A 15,674-nucleotide genomic window follows, 5' to 3' on the forward strand; every position below is an offset into this window, starting at 1 on the left:
TCCTAAAAAAAAAATATAAAAACAATTCATTTAAATAAAAATCATGAGAAAAAAATGGAGTTAAAATAAAAATGAGAAATTGTTTTAAATAAAAAAAATATAAAAACCATTCATTTAAATAAAAATCATGAGAAAAAATGCAGTTAAAATAAAAATGAGAAATTTTATGAAAGAAAAATGAAGTTAAAATAAAAAATGAGAAAAAAAAAAAAAACAATTACCTATATTTATTTACATACATACATATATATCCAAATACATACACATATACATATACCCACACAACTACATATATATATTCACATACATATATATATATTCACATACATATATGTGTTTGTTTTTCTTAGAAAAAAACCCCGACTCGACCTGCAGATATTTTTCGTGTGCTTAATATACCCCAAAATGATGAGGCCATGCCCACACACACCTCCACCAATAGATACATACCCTATAGTCGTTATAAAGGAAAAACTTACATATATGTTGAAGGAGAAGAAACAGATGATTATGTACGTGATATATCTTCTTCTGATGTCACCACTTCATCATCAGAAAGTGAATATGACGAACTGGATATTAACGATATATATCCATATAAATCTCCAAAATATAAAACTTTAATTGAAGTGGTACTAAAACCAAGTAACAAAACAACATATGATGATACATCTATGTACCAAAATGATAGTAGTAATAAACTTACAAATGAAGAGTGGAATGAACTAAAAGAGGATTTTATATCGCAATATTTACAAAATATACCAAAGGATTTACCTAATGAAAATATCATTGATGATAAGATCTATATGGATACACAACCTAATATTGTTGATAGTAGTATGGAAGAAAAACCTTTTATTACATCTATTCAAGATAGATATTTACATGGTGATAGCGAAATTATATATAATATTAATTGGAATGTTCCGGAAAATATCACAACAAATACTGCGACATATAATAGTTTATATAGTGGTATAGATCTAATTAATGATTCTTTAAATAGTGGTAATGATATTGATATATATGATGAGTTGTTAAAACGAAAAGAAAATGAATTATATGGAACAAAATATACGAAAAAAACAAATTCCAATATTTTTGCAAAACCAATAAGTGGTGATCCGATACTGAACCAACTGGATTTATATGATAAATGGTTAGAGAGAAATAAAGATATGTACAACCAATGGAATAATAGTGATACGTTGAACCAGTGGAAAAACAAACCGGATAATATACCTGTGGAAAACGTCCACACTACACACAACTTGTTGAATACCAACCTTTCTATAGAAATAAGTAGTGATATGACCCCTAGATCTAATATGGATATGAGTGGTACTAATAGATATACTTATTTTGATGATATGGATTCGTTCGAAAATAATAGTGATGAAAATTTATGATGATGAACATTGGATATATTTCTTGGATACATATGTGACCGAAGATATATATATCCTAATTTTAATAAATTAATTAATCCGTATAATATATATATATATTAAATTTGTTTGTGTGTTTTAAAAAAAATATTTATTAAAATTCATTTAAAAAAAAAAAAAAAAAAAAATATAATGGTTTTTAATTCATTAAATCAATTGATTTGAACATTATTTTATTTTTTTTTTTATTTTTATTTATGTATAGTAACATATAATAAATTAGAAATATTATATATATATATTTTATATAAATTTTAATTTATGTTTTTTTGAATAATATAGTTAAATATTTTAATTAGATTTTGTGGTTCATTACATATATATATGATATACACAAAACATTTTCATAAAGATGAAATATTTGAATTTTATATATATATATATATATATATATATATATATATATATATATATGTGTATAATATATTTTTTTTTATTTTAGTTATATAATCAATTATAAAAAAAAAACCATTAAGGTACGAAATATTCTTTGTTTTTATAATTTTAAAAAGAATTTCGTAAAAAAAATTCATAACTTATATAAATTAATAACAAATATGTTAAATTAAATTTAAAAAAAAAAATAATTAATATTATTGAAAAGATCTAAAACATATTTTTTTTATACTTATGGATTAAAATAGTATTAACATATATAATAAGAAAATATATAAATAGCAAATTTATTTTTATTTTCAATATATCTTAAGTCAACTACACATATCTATTCTATTTAAGTAAAAAAAAATATATATATTTTATGTATTCATTGTTTACACAAAAAATGAAAATAGAATGAAAACACTAATAATTATATACATTTATGAATTATTCCTTATTTAATGATCTAATATAAAATAGGTCATATGGTAAATGATAATTATATATATCATTACATATAAATAACGATATTTCCTAAATAATAATAATATAAGTTACATTAGTGTTATATTATTTAACCACGTTTAACTATTTATATTATATGTATAAATAGATTTATAATATGATTTTTTTTTACACCCATAAAATATTTTATAATAATAATTATTAATTTATTTATTATTATATATTTTTTGAAATTCTATGAATATATTATATATATATAATATTGTATTATATATATAACAAAAAAAAAATATACATATTTTTAAAATTTCTTAAAAATAAAAATAAATTAATACATAAATTAGTAGTAGTAGAACTACTCATATAATATAATATAATAGGAATATTTAAATATGTATATATTTCTTATTTTGTTTTAAATAATTATTATTATTATAAAATAAAAATTTATAAAAATTTACATTTTATTTTACACTAATTACATTTAAGGTAATAATTAAAAATTAACTCAGAATGATGTTAATATAGAAAGAAGTTCAATTGTAAATAAAATATAGATACATATATATATAGATATAATAGTTTTGATAAATATTAATTATTTTTTTTATATCTAATAAAATTAATAATAATAAAAAAAATTTAGTTCTATTATATTACAACTCTTATTTTATATTATTTAATTATTAATTGTGTTTTGGATTAATATAAAAACACATTCTATGTAATATTTATATGATCAGAGAATAATATGGATAATAAGTAACTAACTATTGTAAATTTTCCAATTTTACTATTATAAATATTACTTTTATTAAATGTATATATTATATAGTAAAAAAATATCTATTTAAATAGAATATCGTAACTGAAAAATATATAAAATTCTTAATATATTAATATTTACACAAAAATGTAAAACTATTTAATTTCTATAATTTTTTTTTTTTTTTTTTTTTTTTTTTTTTTTTTTTTATTTATTTATTTTTAAAATTACTAATTCTTTTTAAATTAAATAATTATTGAAATAATTAATATATTTTTAAAATAATATATATATTGTTATAACAAAATTTATATTTTTAATAAATAATAAAAAAAAAAAACCACAAGCCTAAAACCATATAATAATAGCACAAATAGTACATTATCATATATATAATATAATCATTAATTGATTAACACATTATATAATTACGTATACTAAAATGAATACATTAAAATTATTTATTAATATATCCGTTTTATTATTTTTTTTTATATCCAAATATAATCCTCATAATGTAACCATACTTTTCTAAAAAAAAAAAAAAAAATATATACTGTCACATAAATATATATATATATTAATTATAAAAAAAAATAAATTTAATTGATATATTTAATATATACGAAATAAATTAATTATAATTTTCTTATTAATTTTTGTTTTTTTTTCTTAGGATCAAAATAACAAATCTATTAATAGTAATGACAAATTAAATTCATCATCAAATTATATATATGGTAGAATATTAAAACAATTGGAAAATGATACACTAGAAAAGGAAGCGGTTACTACATTAGAGCTAATGTTAGATGAAATTGAAGAAGAAACCTTTAAAGAACAAACAAATGAAGAGGAATGCAAAGGTTTTTTTGCAAAATTAAAAAAAAAAAAGAAAAAAAAAACAAAACCTTTAAAACCCCATAATTATTATGCACGAAATAATAAAAAGAAAGAAGAAAGAAGACAATATTTAAAAAATAATAAAGATAAATTAAATTGTCTACAACGAGCAGAGGAAAAACTATTCACTCATGCTGATCTTTTAAGAAGCTCAATTTTCTCAAGAACATCAAGAAAACCTGATGGAATATTTTATACATAAAAAAAATAAGAACAATAAACAATTATATTTTGTTTATTTAATTTGTTTTTTTTTTCAGATAACACTAATTAAAAGAAAAATATAGTATTTGCATGCTACAATAATGTCTTAGGTTATATTTTAACAACTTATATATAATATATTATATATTTATATAAAAATAATATAGTTTTGTATTTTTCTTAATATAATACTGTAAATATATATACTTCAGATAAAATTAATAAAAATGTTTATGTACAATATATTATATTATCTTTCTTTTTTTTTTTTTTTTTTTTATGTTTCATAAATCATACCACATTATACATACATATTTTACATAATGAATGGTAATATAAGTATTAATATATATTTTAAAATACATAGAATAAGCGTTACATACTTGTACTTTCTGTTTTTCGTAACACAAAGATTTTTTTTTTTTAGTATTATAATTGTTTCGTTTTTATTTATTTCATGTATTTATTATATTTTTATATTAAGGGTAATTATCATATTTTACAATTGTTCATACATTTATTGTAATATTACATATACGAAAAGTATATTGGTAGTTATATTTTTTAATAATTATATTATATGAATTGTTCTTATAATAAAATATTATTATTATATATTTAAAAATAGTACCATTATATTATAAATATTATGAAAAAACACCGAATATTTTATTTAATACATAATTATCAATTATAAAAGAAAATAATTTATAATATTACTAAACATAAAGGTAATTATTATAATGATAGTAGATGTGAAAACAAAAAGAAAAACCTAAATATTAATTAAAAAATGTATGCGAATATATTTTTTTTATGAATAAATTAAATAACATATATATAAAGAGAAAATAATATATAAAAATCATAAAATATAAAAATAAAAAATATTTTAACTAACAAATAATATTACAAAAAAAATAAATCTATAATAATTTTTTTAAAAACTAAAAATAATATATAAACACAAACCAAAAATAAAAACAAATATTAAAACAAACACAAAAAAACAATAACAAAAATCAAATCAAATAAATATTAAAACAAAAAAAACAAAAAGAAAAATCAAATCAAATAAATATTAAAACAAAAAAAATAAAAAATAAAATAAAAGAAAAACAAACAACATATATATATTCTTAGTGAAATCTGGCGACCATTAATTCGTCGTCGGGTTCGTCAAATTCTTTTTCATCATCGTCACTATCTGCCGAACCTGTTTCTTCTATTTTTTCAACATCAATATAGGTACTCGTTGGTTTCGACACCATCGTGGTCTCATCAGTATGTGGGAGTAATTGTGGTTGTAGTTGCGTTTCTTCCACCTCTTCTACCACAGGACAGTAATCGCATCTTTCGTTTAAAAATTGTTCGTTTTTGCCACAATCGTCAAAAAAAGCAAAATCATCTACATAAGTAGCCATTTTGTTCTTGAAAGCATTTTCCATATCATATCTTCTTAAATTACTCATGGTCTCCTCGTTGGTTTCGTGCAAATAATTCATAATTTTATCTTTAGACGATAGTCTTGAAGCAATAACTTCACCTAAATACCCATATTTTTTCATACTCAAGTACGCTTCGCGTTCATATTTTATCAGAATATCACTTGTATATTCTTTAAGTTTGGTTCTCACAAAATTTATTAAATATTTATTGAATACAGTATAATATCGATCCAAGAAACGGAAATTGCTAGTTATATAGAAATGAATATTTTCATAATATGCATACAAAGGATAAACAGCAAAAAAACAAAAGGCGTACATGAACCCATTTGTCAATTCCATGAAAAAATTTCTATTAAAACTATGAACGGAAGGTTTGCGTTCGTACGTGTGTTCTTTCACATGTTGAGTTTGTTCTTTTATTGCAGGACCAAACCCTCCAGGAAAATTTTTGCCTGCATCGAGGTATAAATTTGTGAAAAAGTAAAAAAACAAATATCGTGCTCCTTCAGGAGCCATATAGTTATTAAAAAAAAAACTTCCAGGAGAAGGTTTTACTTCAGTACACTCAGAATTATTACCAGAACTATGTTTTGTACTATGTTCTTTATCGGTACAGTCAATACCATGGACCCAATCAATTGATGCTTTAAGTCTGACATATAGAAAAAAAGTAGTAATTGGTAAAAATTTTCTGCCAATAAACTGACCCACTTTTTTTGACGAGTAGAAATTTGCGCTTGCCACTGCTTGATATTCACATAACAAACTTAAATTTTTATAATTTAACATCTCGTACATTTTGGATGCAAGCATGAAATAGTTGGAGAAAACGAACGTTTTCCCATATTTTAATTGTGTGATAGGTTTTTTCGCATATGGTGGCAACAAACTGTTCGTCATACTGTCCATGATACTTCCGTTATACACATATGCAAATGTAAGAAATGCGGACGTACTTGTTGCTACTTGTATATTTTCACTTAATCCATACGCTTTGTCCAGATGATCTGCATTATTGCTTAACATTGTTGAAAACAACATTTGAAATGCTGCAAACATCGTTTTTGCATAATATCGTGATGCCATAGAATTATGGATTTCTATTTCCCGTTCTTCTTTGTTTAATTTCGAATAATTATTTGCAACATTCATGAAAAAAACATTATTCACGCTCTACAAAAAAATATATATATGTATGGGGGTGTGCGTATGTATGGAGATTGGTGTATATATGAATTTTTATGTATACATATAAGCATATATATATATACAAATACATACAAACTCATATATACATATATATATTATACCATCTTGTCATCTCTTCTTTGTGTCCTGTACGTTTCTTCTATTCTTCTAAATAATAAATAAACTGTTTGTAAAAAAGACGTATCTGAAAATATATCTGTGTTAAAATTATATATGGAATATAATTCGTCCACTACTTCTTTCAATATTTCTTTATTTACTTTAAATCCATAAATAATACCATAATTGTAAAAATTGACCGAGTTTCCCATAATACTATGCAATGTATGGTAGACTCGATCTTTTACTTTTTTATATGTTGGGGTAGCAGTCATATATTTTCTCATATTGAAAATATCTGCAAAAAATAACACGTCGTCAAAATGTGTTTTGTACAAATCCATGGAGTCCCGCATTAACATTAATTTATTATTAATATTATAAATATTATGATATTTATATAAATTTTTTACATGTCGTTGATCAAAATACATATCGTAGGCACATTCGATCAACGATTTCAAAACTTTGTTCCACTGGTTCATTTTTGGAGGTTCAAATTTTTGTGATAACACTTTATCGTGTAAATCTTTTCTTATATATGGATTGTGATAATTGGAAAAATAAAACCCTGCGGGCGAACTAATCATCCAATCTTTAAATTTATGTTCGAGAATTAACGATAAAGGATACGATCTTGGTAAACCTAGAGGTGGTTCATTCAATTGATGGAAAAAATCTAGTTGCAGAAACGAGTTGACATGGACCAAAAACGTGAGTGCTTTTTTCATTTTTTCTAACGTTCCAACTTTCATTAATTTTTCCAGTTCTAAGAAAAAATATATATGTATATTTATATATAAGTGGGTATGTATATATATATAGTGATTATAAATATATTTGTTTATTACCATCTACTAAATTGTTTGGAATACGTTTCCTAACATATAAAGTATAATATTTTTTTATAGGGGAGGGGAACCAATAGTTGGTCACGACCGTTCTGTTGAACGAATCTTCATCCTTTATATTTAAATACATTGCTTCAGCAACATTTTTGTAGGGAATGTCTATAAATTAATATATATATATTTACGTATATATGTGTATATATATTTATATGTATATATGTGTATATTTTTATTACCTTTGAAACTTGTAAGACGAAATAAAAATAAGAATGTGTACCAATTAATATCATGGGATAAGAAATTACTATACTCTTGATAAATATCTAACGTTCTCATTAGTGATGATACTTTTTGTATTTTGAGCCCTTTAGTTAAATATACGTAAAATTTTTGCAACATGGAAGGAACTTCATCAAATTTCACTAAAAAAATATATATATAAATATATATGTATATATTTATGTGTATGTATTTATGTGTATATATCCACTTGTTTATTTTTTTTATATTACTGTTTGAGTATAAAAATGCTCCTTTACATACATCGCATTTTGATACATCGTTGAGGAAATTACTATCTTTTGATAAAGTGTTTGGTTGATGTAAATGACATTTCTCAATACCTATCAATATATATATGTATATATATTTATATGTATATATATATTTATATATATTTATATGTACATATATATTTATATATATTAATTCAATAAAACAAAAATTATAATTATTTATTAAACAAATATTTTATACAAATATATTATCATATTTTTATTTACATTTTAATAAGTTTTCAAAAAGGGTAGAAAACTCTTTCTCTTCAGTAAATGACATTTCGACAGCTAAAAAAAAAAAAAATAATAAAATATATGAAGCCATTTATATTATACATACACATATATACATATATATTTCATATATATATATATTTTTACCGTTGTAATATCCTGGTAAATAAAGTGATGTGACGTACGCTCTTGTATCATAATCTAAAAAAAAAAAAAAAAAAAACATATACATATACATATAAATATGTACACACACATATATATATATATTTATTTTTTATTACTTAAAAGTCCTGTTAAGTTTAATAAATGGACATATAAGGTTTTTTTTGTTCCATAGGAACTGTAACGTTTCATGAAATAATAATAATTTAAATATAAATTATATGCACTGATTTCACGATTAGGTTCTTGAGGAAAAGTATTTTCTTCGTTTGCTTCTTTTTTAAATTGGTTCGTATGATAAATAATACATTCTTTAGGATCATTACACATAAATGAAAAGAAATAATCTTTTATATATTTATGTTCCATCATCCCATGTAAATCAAAATCAGTATCTTGAGTAGTTTTTATTATTTCTAACTGATATTTATTAAAATAATGTATTAGATATTCTAATATATTACATTCCATAGATGTGTGTGATCGATCAACTTTCAAGTACGTTTTTCTTCTCTTTTTTTCGGAATAGTAAACTGATTCATTATCACACATCATATCAAGAACCTTAAATCGATCAGACATGGAGAACTCTAATATTTTTTGCCAACTAAAAAATTTTATACTTTTTGCTTGGAAATAATTGTTATAATTTTTAAGTGCTAATTTTAATACAGTAAAATGTCCCAAGGCTATAAAAAAAATATATATACATATATGTGGATATATATATATATATATATATGTATATTTATGTATATATATATTTTATTACCTATTAGGTGAGGACCCAAATGATTAACCAAACCTAATCCATATTGATTTGTTATATCATCTAAAGCTTCCATAAAATTTATATTGGAGTTGGTCGTAAAAAAAAAATCATTTGTATCCATTACATCTATTTTGTTATCATCCAATATAAGTAATTCTCTTTTAGGTTTTATTCCATGTGACTGTTCAATATCATGCACTCCAGATATAATATTTTTAAAACGTGTTAACAAATTAGTAAAAAATTTTTCATGGTCTCCTACAGGACTAGTTTTTCTCTGTGGATCTCCATTGACTGTAAATACATTATTTAATTCATCGAGCGCAGTTTTTAAATCATTATTTTGTTTGTACGAATCTAATGGTATAAGCATTAATTTTATTGTCTTCAAGGTTCTTACAATAAATATTTTTTTTTTAATTATATCTGAAATGTCAGAATTATAAATTTCTATTAATTGTTTTTTCATAAGATGTTCATATTTTACCATATCGGCAAAAGTCGATTGGAGTGTTGGTATAACGTAAGATTCATCGTTCGTATCGCTTAAATTTTTTTTTTTAAATTTCGATATATCTAACAATTGTTCAGTTTCTTGTTTAAGGAGAGGATATTTTAATTTATCTTTTTCTAATGATTCTAAAATTAATTTTTCTAATATTGTTAAATTCTTATGTAGTTCATCATTTCCAATCATCGATTTTAACTGCTCGATATTATCATTATATTGTACATTGTGACTACTAGTTACAGTTTCATTGTCATTTTCTTTATCATTTATGGAACATATTACCTTTTCATTTAAATATAAAATGAATATTAGGAAGAAAAAAAATATTTTATGAAATGAAACCATTTTTTACTATTAATTTTTACATGTATATAATTTTTAGTACAAATTACATATTAATGCGTACTCAAATATCTGTGAATTTATGTTTGAAAAAAAAGTACAGAAATATATAACCCAGAATACAAATAAAAAAAAATAAAAAGCGTATTCAAAAAGGAGTACACAAATATATTATATATATATGTCTGTATATGAAATATTATACATATATATAATGGAATAAAATTTTTTTACTCCCAGACAAATTTTTTAATTTTCATATATTTGAACTAAACCAATTATGACCATTTTTATAATTTCACATATTTTGAAAGAAACGAATTATAAATATAAGGATGGACATATATAATAAATATGAAATATAAGTCAATTTTCCCATATTTATTTTCTTTTACGTTTATAATAATGCATAATTATGCATATTTCCCAATTTTTTAATTAATATAAATAAATAATTTAATTTATACAAAAAAATATAAATAATTCAATTAATACAAATCAAATAAATAATTTAATTTATATTAATGAATACGTAATGTAATTAATACAAAAGAATACGTAATGTAATTAAAAAAATAAATGTCATAAAATAACATGAAATAGATGACATAAAATTAAATAAAACAGAATCTTAAATCAGAACATTAAAAATTAAAAAATATATATAACGCTTCATTCTTTTTTATATCGGTGCAGCTACAAAAATATAAAAAAACCAAAAAAACAAAAAAAAAAAAAAAAAAAAAATTAAATTAAATTATAAAAAATAAGACAATACATTTTTAGCAAAATAATTTTTCTCAATTTAAAAACGTTTTAAAATAATAATCAAAAATAATAATTAAAAATAACAATAAAAAATAATAATTAATAAGCTAATTAAAATACGTATTTTAATTTTGTTCTATTATTTTTTCTTTTTTTTTTTTAATTTATTTGAAACGTTTTTTTTTTTTTTTTTCTTTTTTTAATTGTTTTAATTTAATATCCATTATATGTTTATATAAATATTTTATATAAACTAATAATAATTATAAAAATAATAAATTGAAATAAAATATTTTTCATATTTCATAATACATATTAACTTTATTGAAACCATAATCATATTATTTTGAAAAAAAAATATATATATATATATATATATATATATATATTTAAATTTAAAAAAAATAAAAAATTAATTCTATTAAATACATAATAACAATTGCACCATTTTATACATAGTGGAATAGATATATGAACTTAATTATATATATTGTTAATATATTTCGTATTATGTTATTAAAAGTATTATTTAAGTTTTAATAAATAAATATAAATATACATATAATTCAAAATGTTTTTTTTATTTGTTCGGAACATAAATTTTATCATCAAAGGTTTTTTTTTTTTTTTTTTTTTTTTTTTTTCCTTTGTATATATATTATTATTCCATTTGAAAAATATTGTTACAGTATAATTCAAATTCTCTATTTTTTTCTCAAACCATCTTCATATAATATAAATATTGTTTATATTATAGAAAAATCAATACAGTTTTAATTTATATTCCTTTAAAAATAATATAAATATATAATATGTACTGTATAATTATAAATTTATTTACAATAATCTTCTTAATTATATAATATATTGAAATAAAAAAAAAAAAAAAAAAAAAAAAAAAGTAATATCAATTATTATTTTTCTTTTTATGGTTTTTTAATAATAATATATATATATTATATCAATTAAATTACTGTTTAATAATAATATTAAAATATCATATAATACTTAGATTGTTTTAGACTTTTCTTTATTATTTTTTAACTCTTATTTTTATTATTCTTATATAATTTTTTCAATAATATGTTTTTTTAGCATATTTACCTAAAATATATATAATCTTTTTTAAAAATTATTTTTTGTTAAAAAAGAAACATATATATAAAATTACATCTGACGTAGACAACGTCTTTTGTATATTTTATAACTATTTTAATATTATATATTTTTATATAAACGATAAAATATAATATATATATATATATATATATAATAATTTGTGAAAACAAAAATATATTTTTAATATTTTCATTCACTATAAATTCAACATGAAAAATATATTTCTTTAATGTAAAATATACATTTTATATAAATCTTATAATGTAACTAATATAATATATATATCTTTGTGTATATATATAGATCACACATTTTTTTAGACAATATTTATATGATATACATCCAAAAAATGGAATCTCATTTGTTCGCTTTTATTTCCACAATGATTATTATAATATTTTCTTTTAATAAATAACATTTATTATAAATTGATAGAATTCTTTGTCATATTAGATGTCTATATTTTTATATAAACTAAATAAAAAAAAAAAAAAAAAAAAAAAAAAAAAAGACATTGACGTCATGTTATAAAACTAAACACTTCTTAAAACGAAATAGTACAACTTATGTAAAACAATAAAAATTTTAATTTATATGTAAAATAATATATATTATTTTATATATTTTTAAGAAATGTACATAATTCATTAATAAAATGTAATTATTAATAGAAAACAAAAATATATAACGGTACAATATATAAGATATGTTTAATATGAATACAAAAATTATATTTTACTATTCATTTTAGTATATTTAAACGCAAACAAATAAATATACATAATATATATTTCATTATTATTTTAAACTCTAAAAAGAAATAATATCTATAAATATATATATTTGTATAAATTTTTCTAAAATCAGAAAAACATTTCGTATACAAATATTTAATGATAAAACCACATAATATATATATATGATATTTTAGCATATCATCTTTCAAATAAACATAAAAAAAAAAACAAATAACTGTAGAACGAAAAAAATAATAAAGCAATATTGTTTTGTGATATACATACAAATAAATATAACATGTGAAGATACCATCTTTGTAATATACACATAAAAATAATGTATATATATATATATATATATATATATATATATATTGCACAAAAAATTATTATTATATCACAACATATTTATTCCTTTAATAGTTTTATATATTTCATTCTTTTCTCCACCTTTAAATTTCTATAATATTTTAAAATGTAATAAATTATTAATAAAATAGATGCTATAGTATATATAGTAACGAAGGAATCATAAAGGACTGTCATATAATATGGACCATCAGCTCCATGTACATGAGCTCTTTGACCGTGAGCTGTATGTGAAGATCCACCTGAACATTGAGTCACTTGTGAATTTCCTCCTTCAGTATCACCACTTTTGAAAAAAAGAGCAGCGGAGACAGGGGCTACGATATGCTCAAAAAATTCCCATAAAGCGTAAATAAAAATTGATGAAACACTACTACTTTTAAATTTATTACCATTGGATGTAAAATCATCCCCCATATATCTTTGAATGAACGCATTAGAAGAACTCGTAATAGAACTAAATAATTGAGCCATATCAACGGAAACTTTCCCATTCCTATTAACAATAGACGTAAATTTATTAGTACCTACATAACCAACTTTAGTAAGAGCATGTTTCATATTTTTTATATTACAATCACTTTTTGCTTCCTTAGATGAAAAACGTATCCATTCATGCATATCAATATTAGGTAAAATGTTCCATTCGGATAAGTTATGACCTAATGTTTTCTTGGATTTTTTACCTTTTTTTACTTTAGATGCTACCTCTTTTTCATTTATACCTTTATCTAAATCGTCCATATCAGTAAATTTTTCTAATGCTGATAATTGTTTTGTTAGTTGTTTTTGTATTTTGTCTTTTAATATGATTTCTTTTATATCTTTATCGTATTTTTCTTTATATTTTCTTTCTCTTTCTTTCTTTAATTCATAATATTTTTTCCATCGTATTTCTAATCGTTCATTATATTTTTCTATTACTTCTTTCATCTCAGGATCATTATCATAATTAGGTGTATATATGTCATATTCGCATAATGCTCTAGATATTTTTTCAATGATTATTATATGGGGTGACATGTAACCGTTTCTTTGAAATTGCCTCTAAAATGAAAAAAAAATAATAATAAAAAAAATAATATTATATATATTCTAATAAATATGTATTTATTAATATTTCCTATATATATATACACACATATATATGTATATTATTATAATAATATTTATAAACTGCGTACGCATGATAATAATAATAATAATAATGGTAACAATAACAATAATAACAATAATTTATTCAATAAAAATAAACATAATAACATTTTAAAGTTTTGAGCTTCATTTTCATTTATATGTAATACTTCAGCAGTCAAATAATTATAAGAAAATAAAATTATTATATGATATTTTATTTTTCGCCATCTCTATATACAAAAAAATATAAATATATAATACAATGTTATAATATTAATACTAAATATTATTTTTATATTTTAAAGGAATAATATTTTAATGATATAAATATATATTTTTATTTATTTTGTATATTTATTGAAATAGTAATACCCCTAACCTACAACATAATAGAAAAACAAAAATTAAAAAAAAAAAAAATACTAAAATAAAATAAATAATTAATAAATTAAAAAAAAATAATAATAATAAAATATAATATATTTTCTTAAGTTATATATACCATAATATTGTAATATAATAGAATCTTTATTAATTTTTACATATACAATATATATATAATATATTAAGAGATTTCCATTTTCTTTATATTATCCAATATAAAAATGTGTATTAAAATAGTTTCCAAAGGATCCTAGGATATATATTAAAACATCTTCCTACATCTTTAAAAAATATATATTTATAACATATATTATATAATCAGTGCACCAATAAATAAATAACAATTAGCCTTATACATAGTAACATGTAATATTAAATATTAAAAAGATATTATATGCTTTTTAATAACAATTAATTAATAAAAATAATTTTTTTTATTAATTCTTATAATTATACTAATTTTTACGTTAATTTGATTTGTTATTTTTAAGTGAATTTTTTATTCTCACTTTTTTTTTTTTTTTTTTTTCTGATTTAATTCATGTTCATAATAATGATTCTTTATTATAAATTTCTCTCTAATTTACCTATAATATTACGGCTACAAATATAAATATTCAATATAATGATTTGAAACAAGTTCTTATAATTATTATTTATTCATTATATTATATAATTATTAAACAAAAACGAAAAAAAAAACAAAGTATCTATACATGAAATAATATATTATAATATAATGAATAACAATTTTTACTACAAAAATATATTAATTTAATAAATAATAGGTTGTATATTA

General features: G+C 19.9%; 4 protein-coding genes across 4 annotated transcripts; 2 read left to right on the top strand and 2 right to left on the bottom strand.

Annotated features, from left to right (window-relative positions):
- Positions 1-416: 416 nt before the first annotated feature.
- On the top strand, positions 417-1,412 carry PADL01_0005200 (erythrocyte membrane protein 1, PfEMP1, putative; the record flags this gene model as incomplete). Its single annotated transcript, XM_028680620.1, has 1 exon — positions 417-1,412. One exon carries the CDS (start codon positions 417-419, stop codon positions 1,410-1,412), a length of 996 nt encoding a protein of 331 aa, XP_028541398.1.
- A 2,093-nt stretch (positions 1,413-3,505) lies between these two features.
- PADL01_0005300 (Plasmodium exported protein, unknown function) lies at positions 3,506-4,168 on the top strand (the record flags this gene model as incomplete). The annotated part of the gene is made up of 2 exons (XM_028680621.1): positions 3,506-3,580; positions 3,740-4,168. 2 exons carry the CDS (start codon positions 3,506-3,508, stop codon positions 4,166-4,168), a joined length of 504 nt encoding a protein of 167 aa, XP_028541399.1.
- A 1,141-nt stretch (positions 4,169-5,309) lies between these two features.
- PADL01_0005400 (cytoadherence linked asexual protein 3.1, putative) lies at positions 5,310-10,364 on the bottom strand (the record flags this gene model as incomplete). The annotated part of the gene is made up of 9 exons (XM_028680622.1): positions 5,310-6,794; positions 6,932-7,698; positions 7,781-7,939; positions 8,017-8,202; positions 8,293-8,403; positions 8,563-8,625; positions 8,719-8,772; positions 8,856-9,425; positions 9,509-10,364. 9 exons carry the CDS (start codon positions 10,362-10,364, stop codon positions 5,310-5,312), a joined length of 4,251 nt encoding a protein of 1,416 aa, XP_028541400.1.
- Positions 10,365-13,393: 3,029 nt separating this feature from the next.
- Positions 13,394-14,996, bottom strand: PADL01_0005500 (rifin PIR protein, putative; the record flags this gene model as incomplete). Its single annotated transcript, XM_028680623.1, has 3 exons — positions 13,394-14,401; positions 14,539-14,721; positions 14,994-14,996. 3 exons carry the CDS (start codon positions 14,994-14,996, stop codon positions 13,394-13,396), a joined length of 1,194 nt encoding a protein of 397 aa, XP_028541401.1.
- Positions 14,997-15,674: the final 678 nt, after the last annotated feature.

The sequence above is a fragment of the Plasmodium sp. gorilla clade G2 genome, assembly GCF_900097015.1.
Source record: "Plasmodium sp. gorilla clade G2 genome assembly, contig: PADLG01_00_6, whole genome shotgun sequence".
NCBI lineage: Eukaryota > Apicomplexa > Aconoidasida > Haemosporida > Plasmodiidae > Plasmodium > Plasmodium adleri (nom. inval.).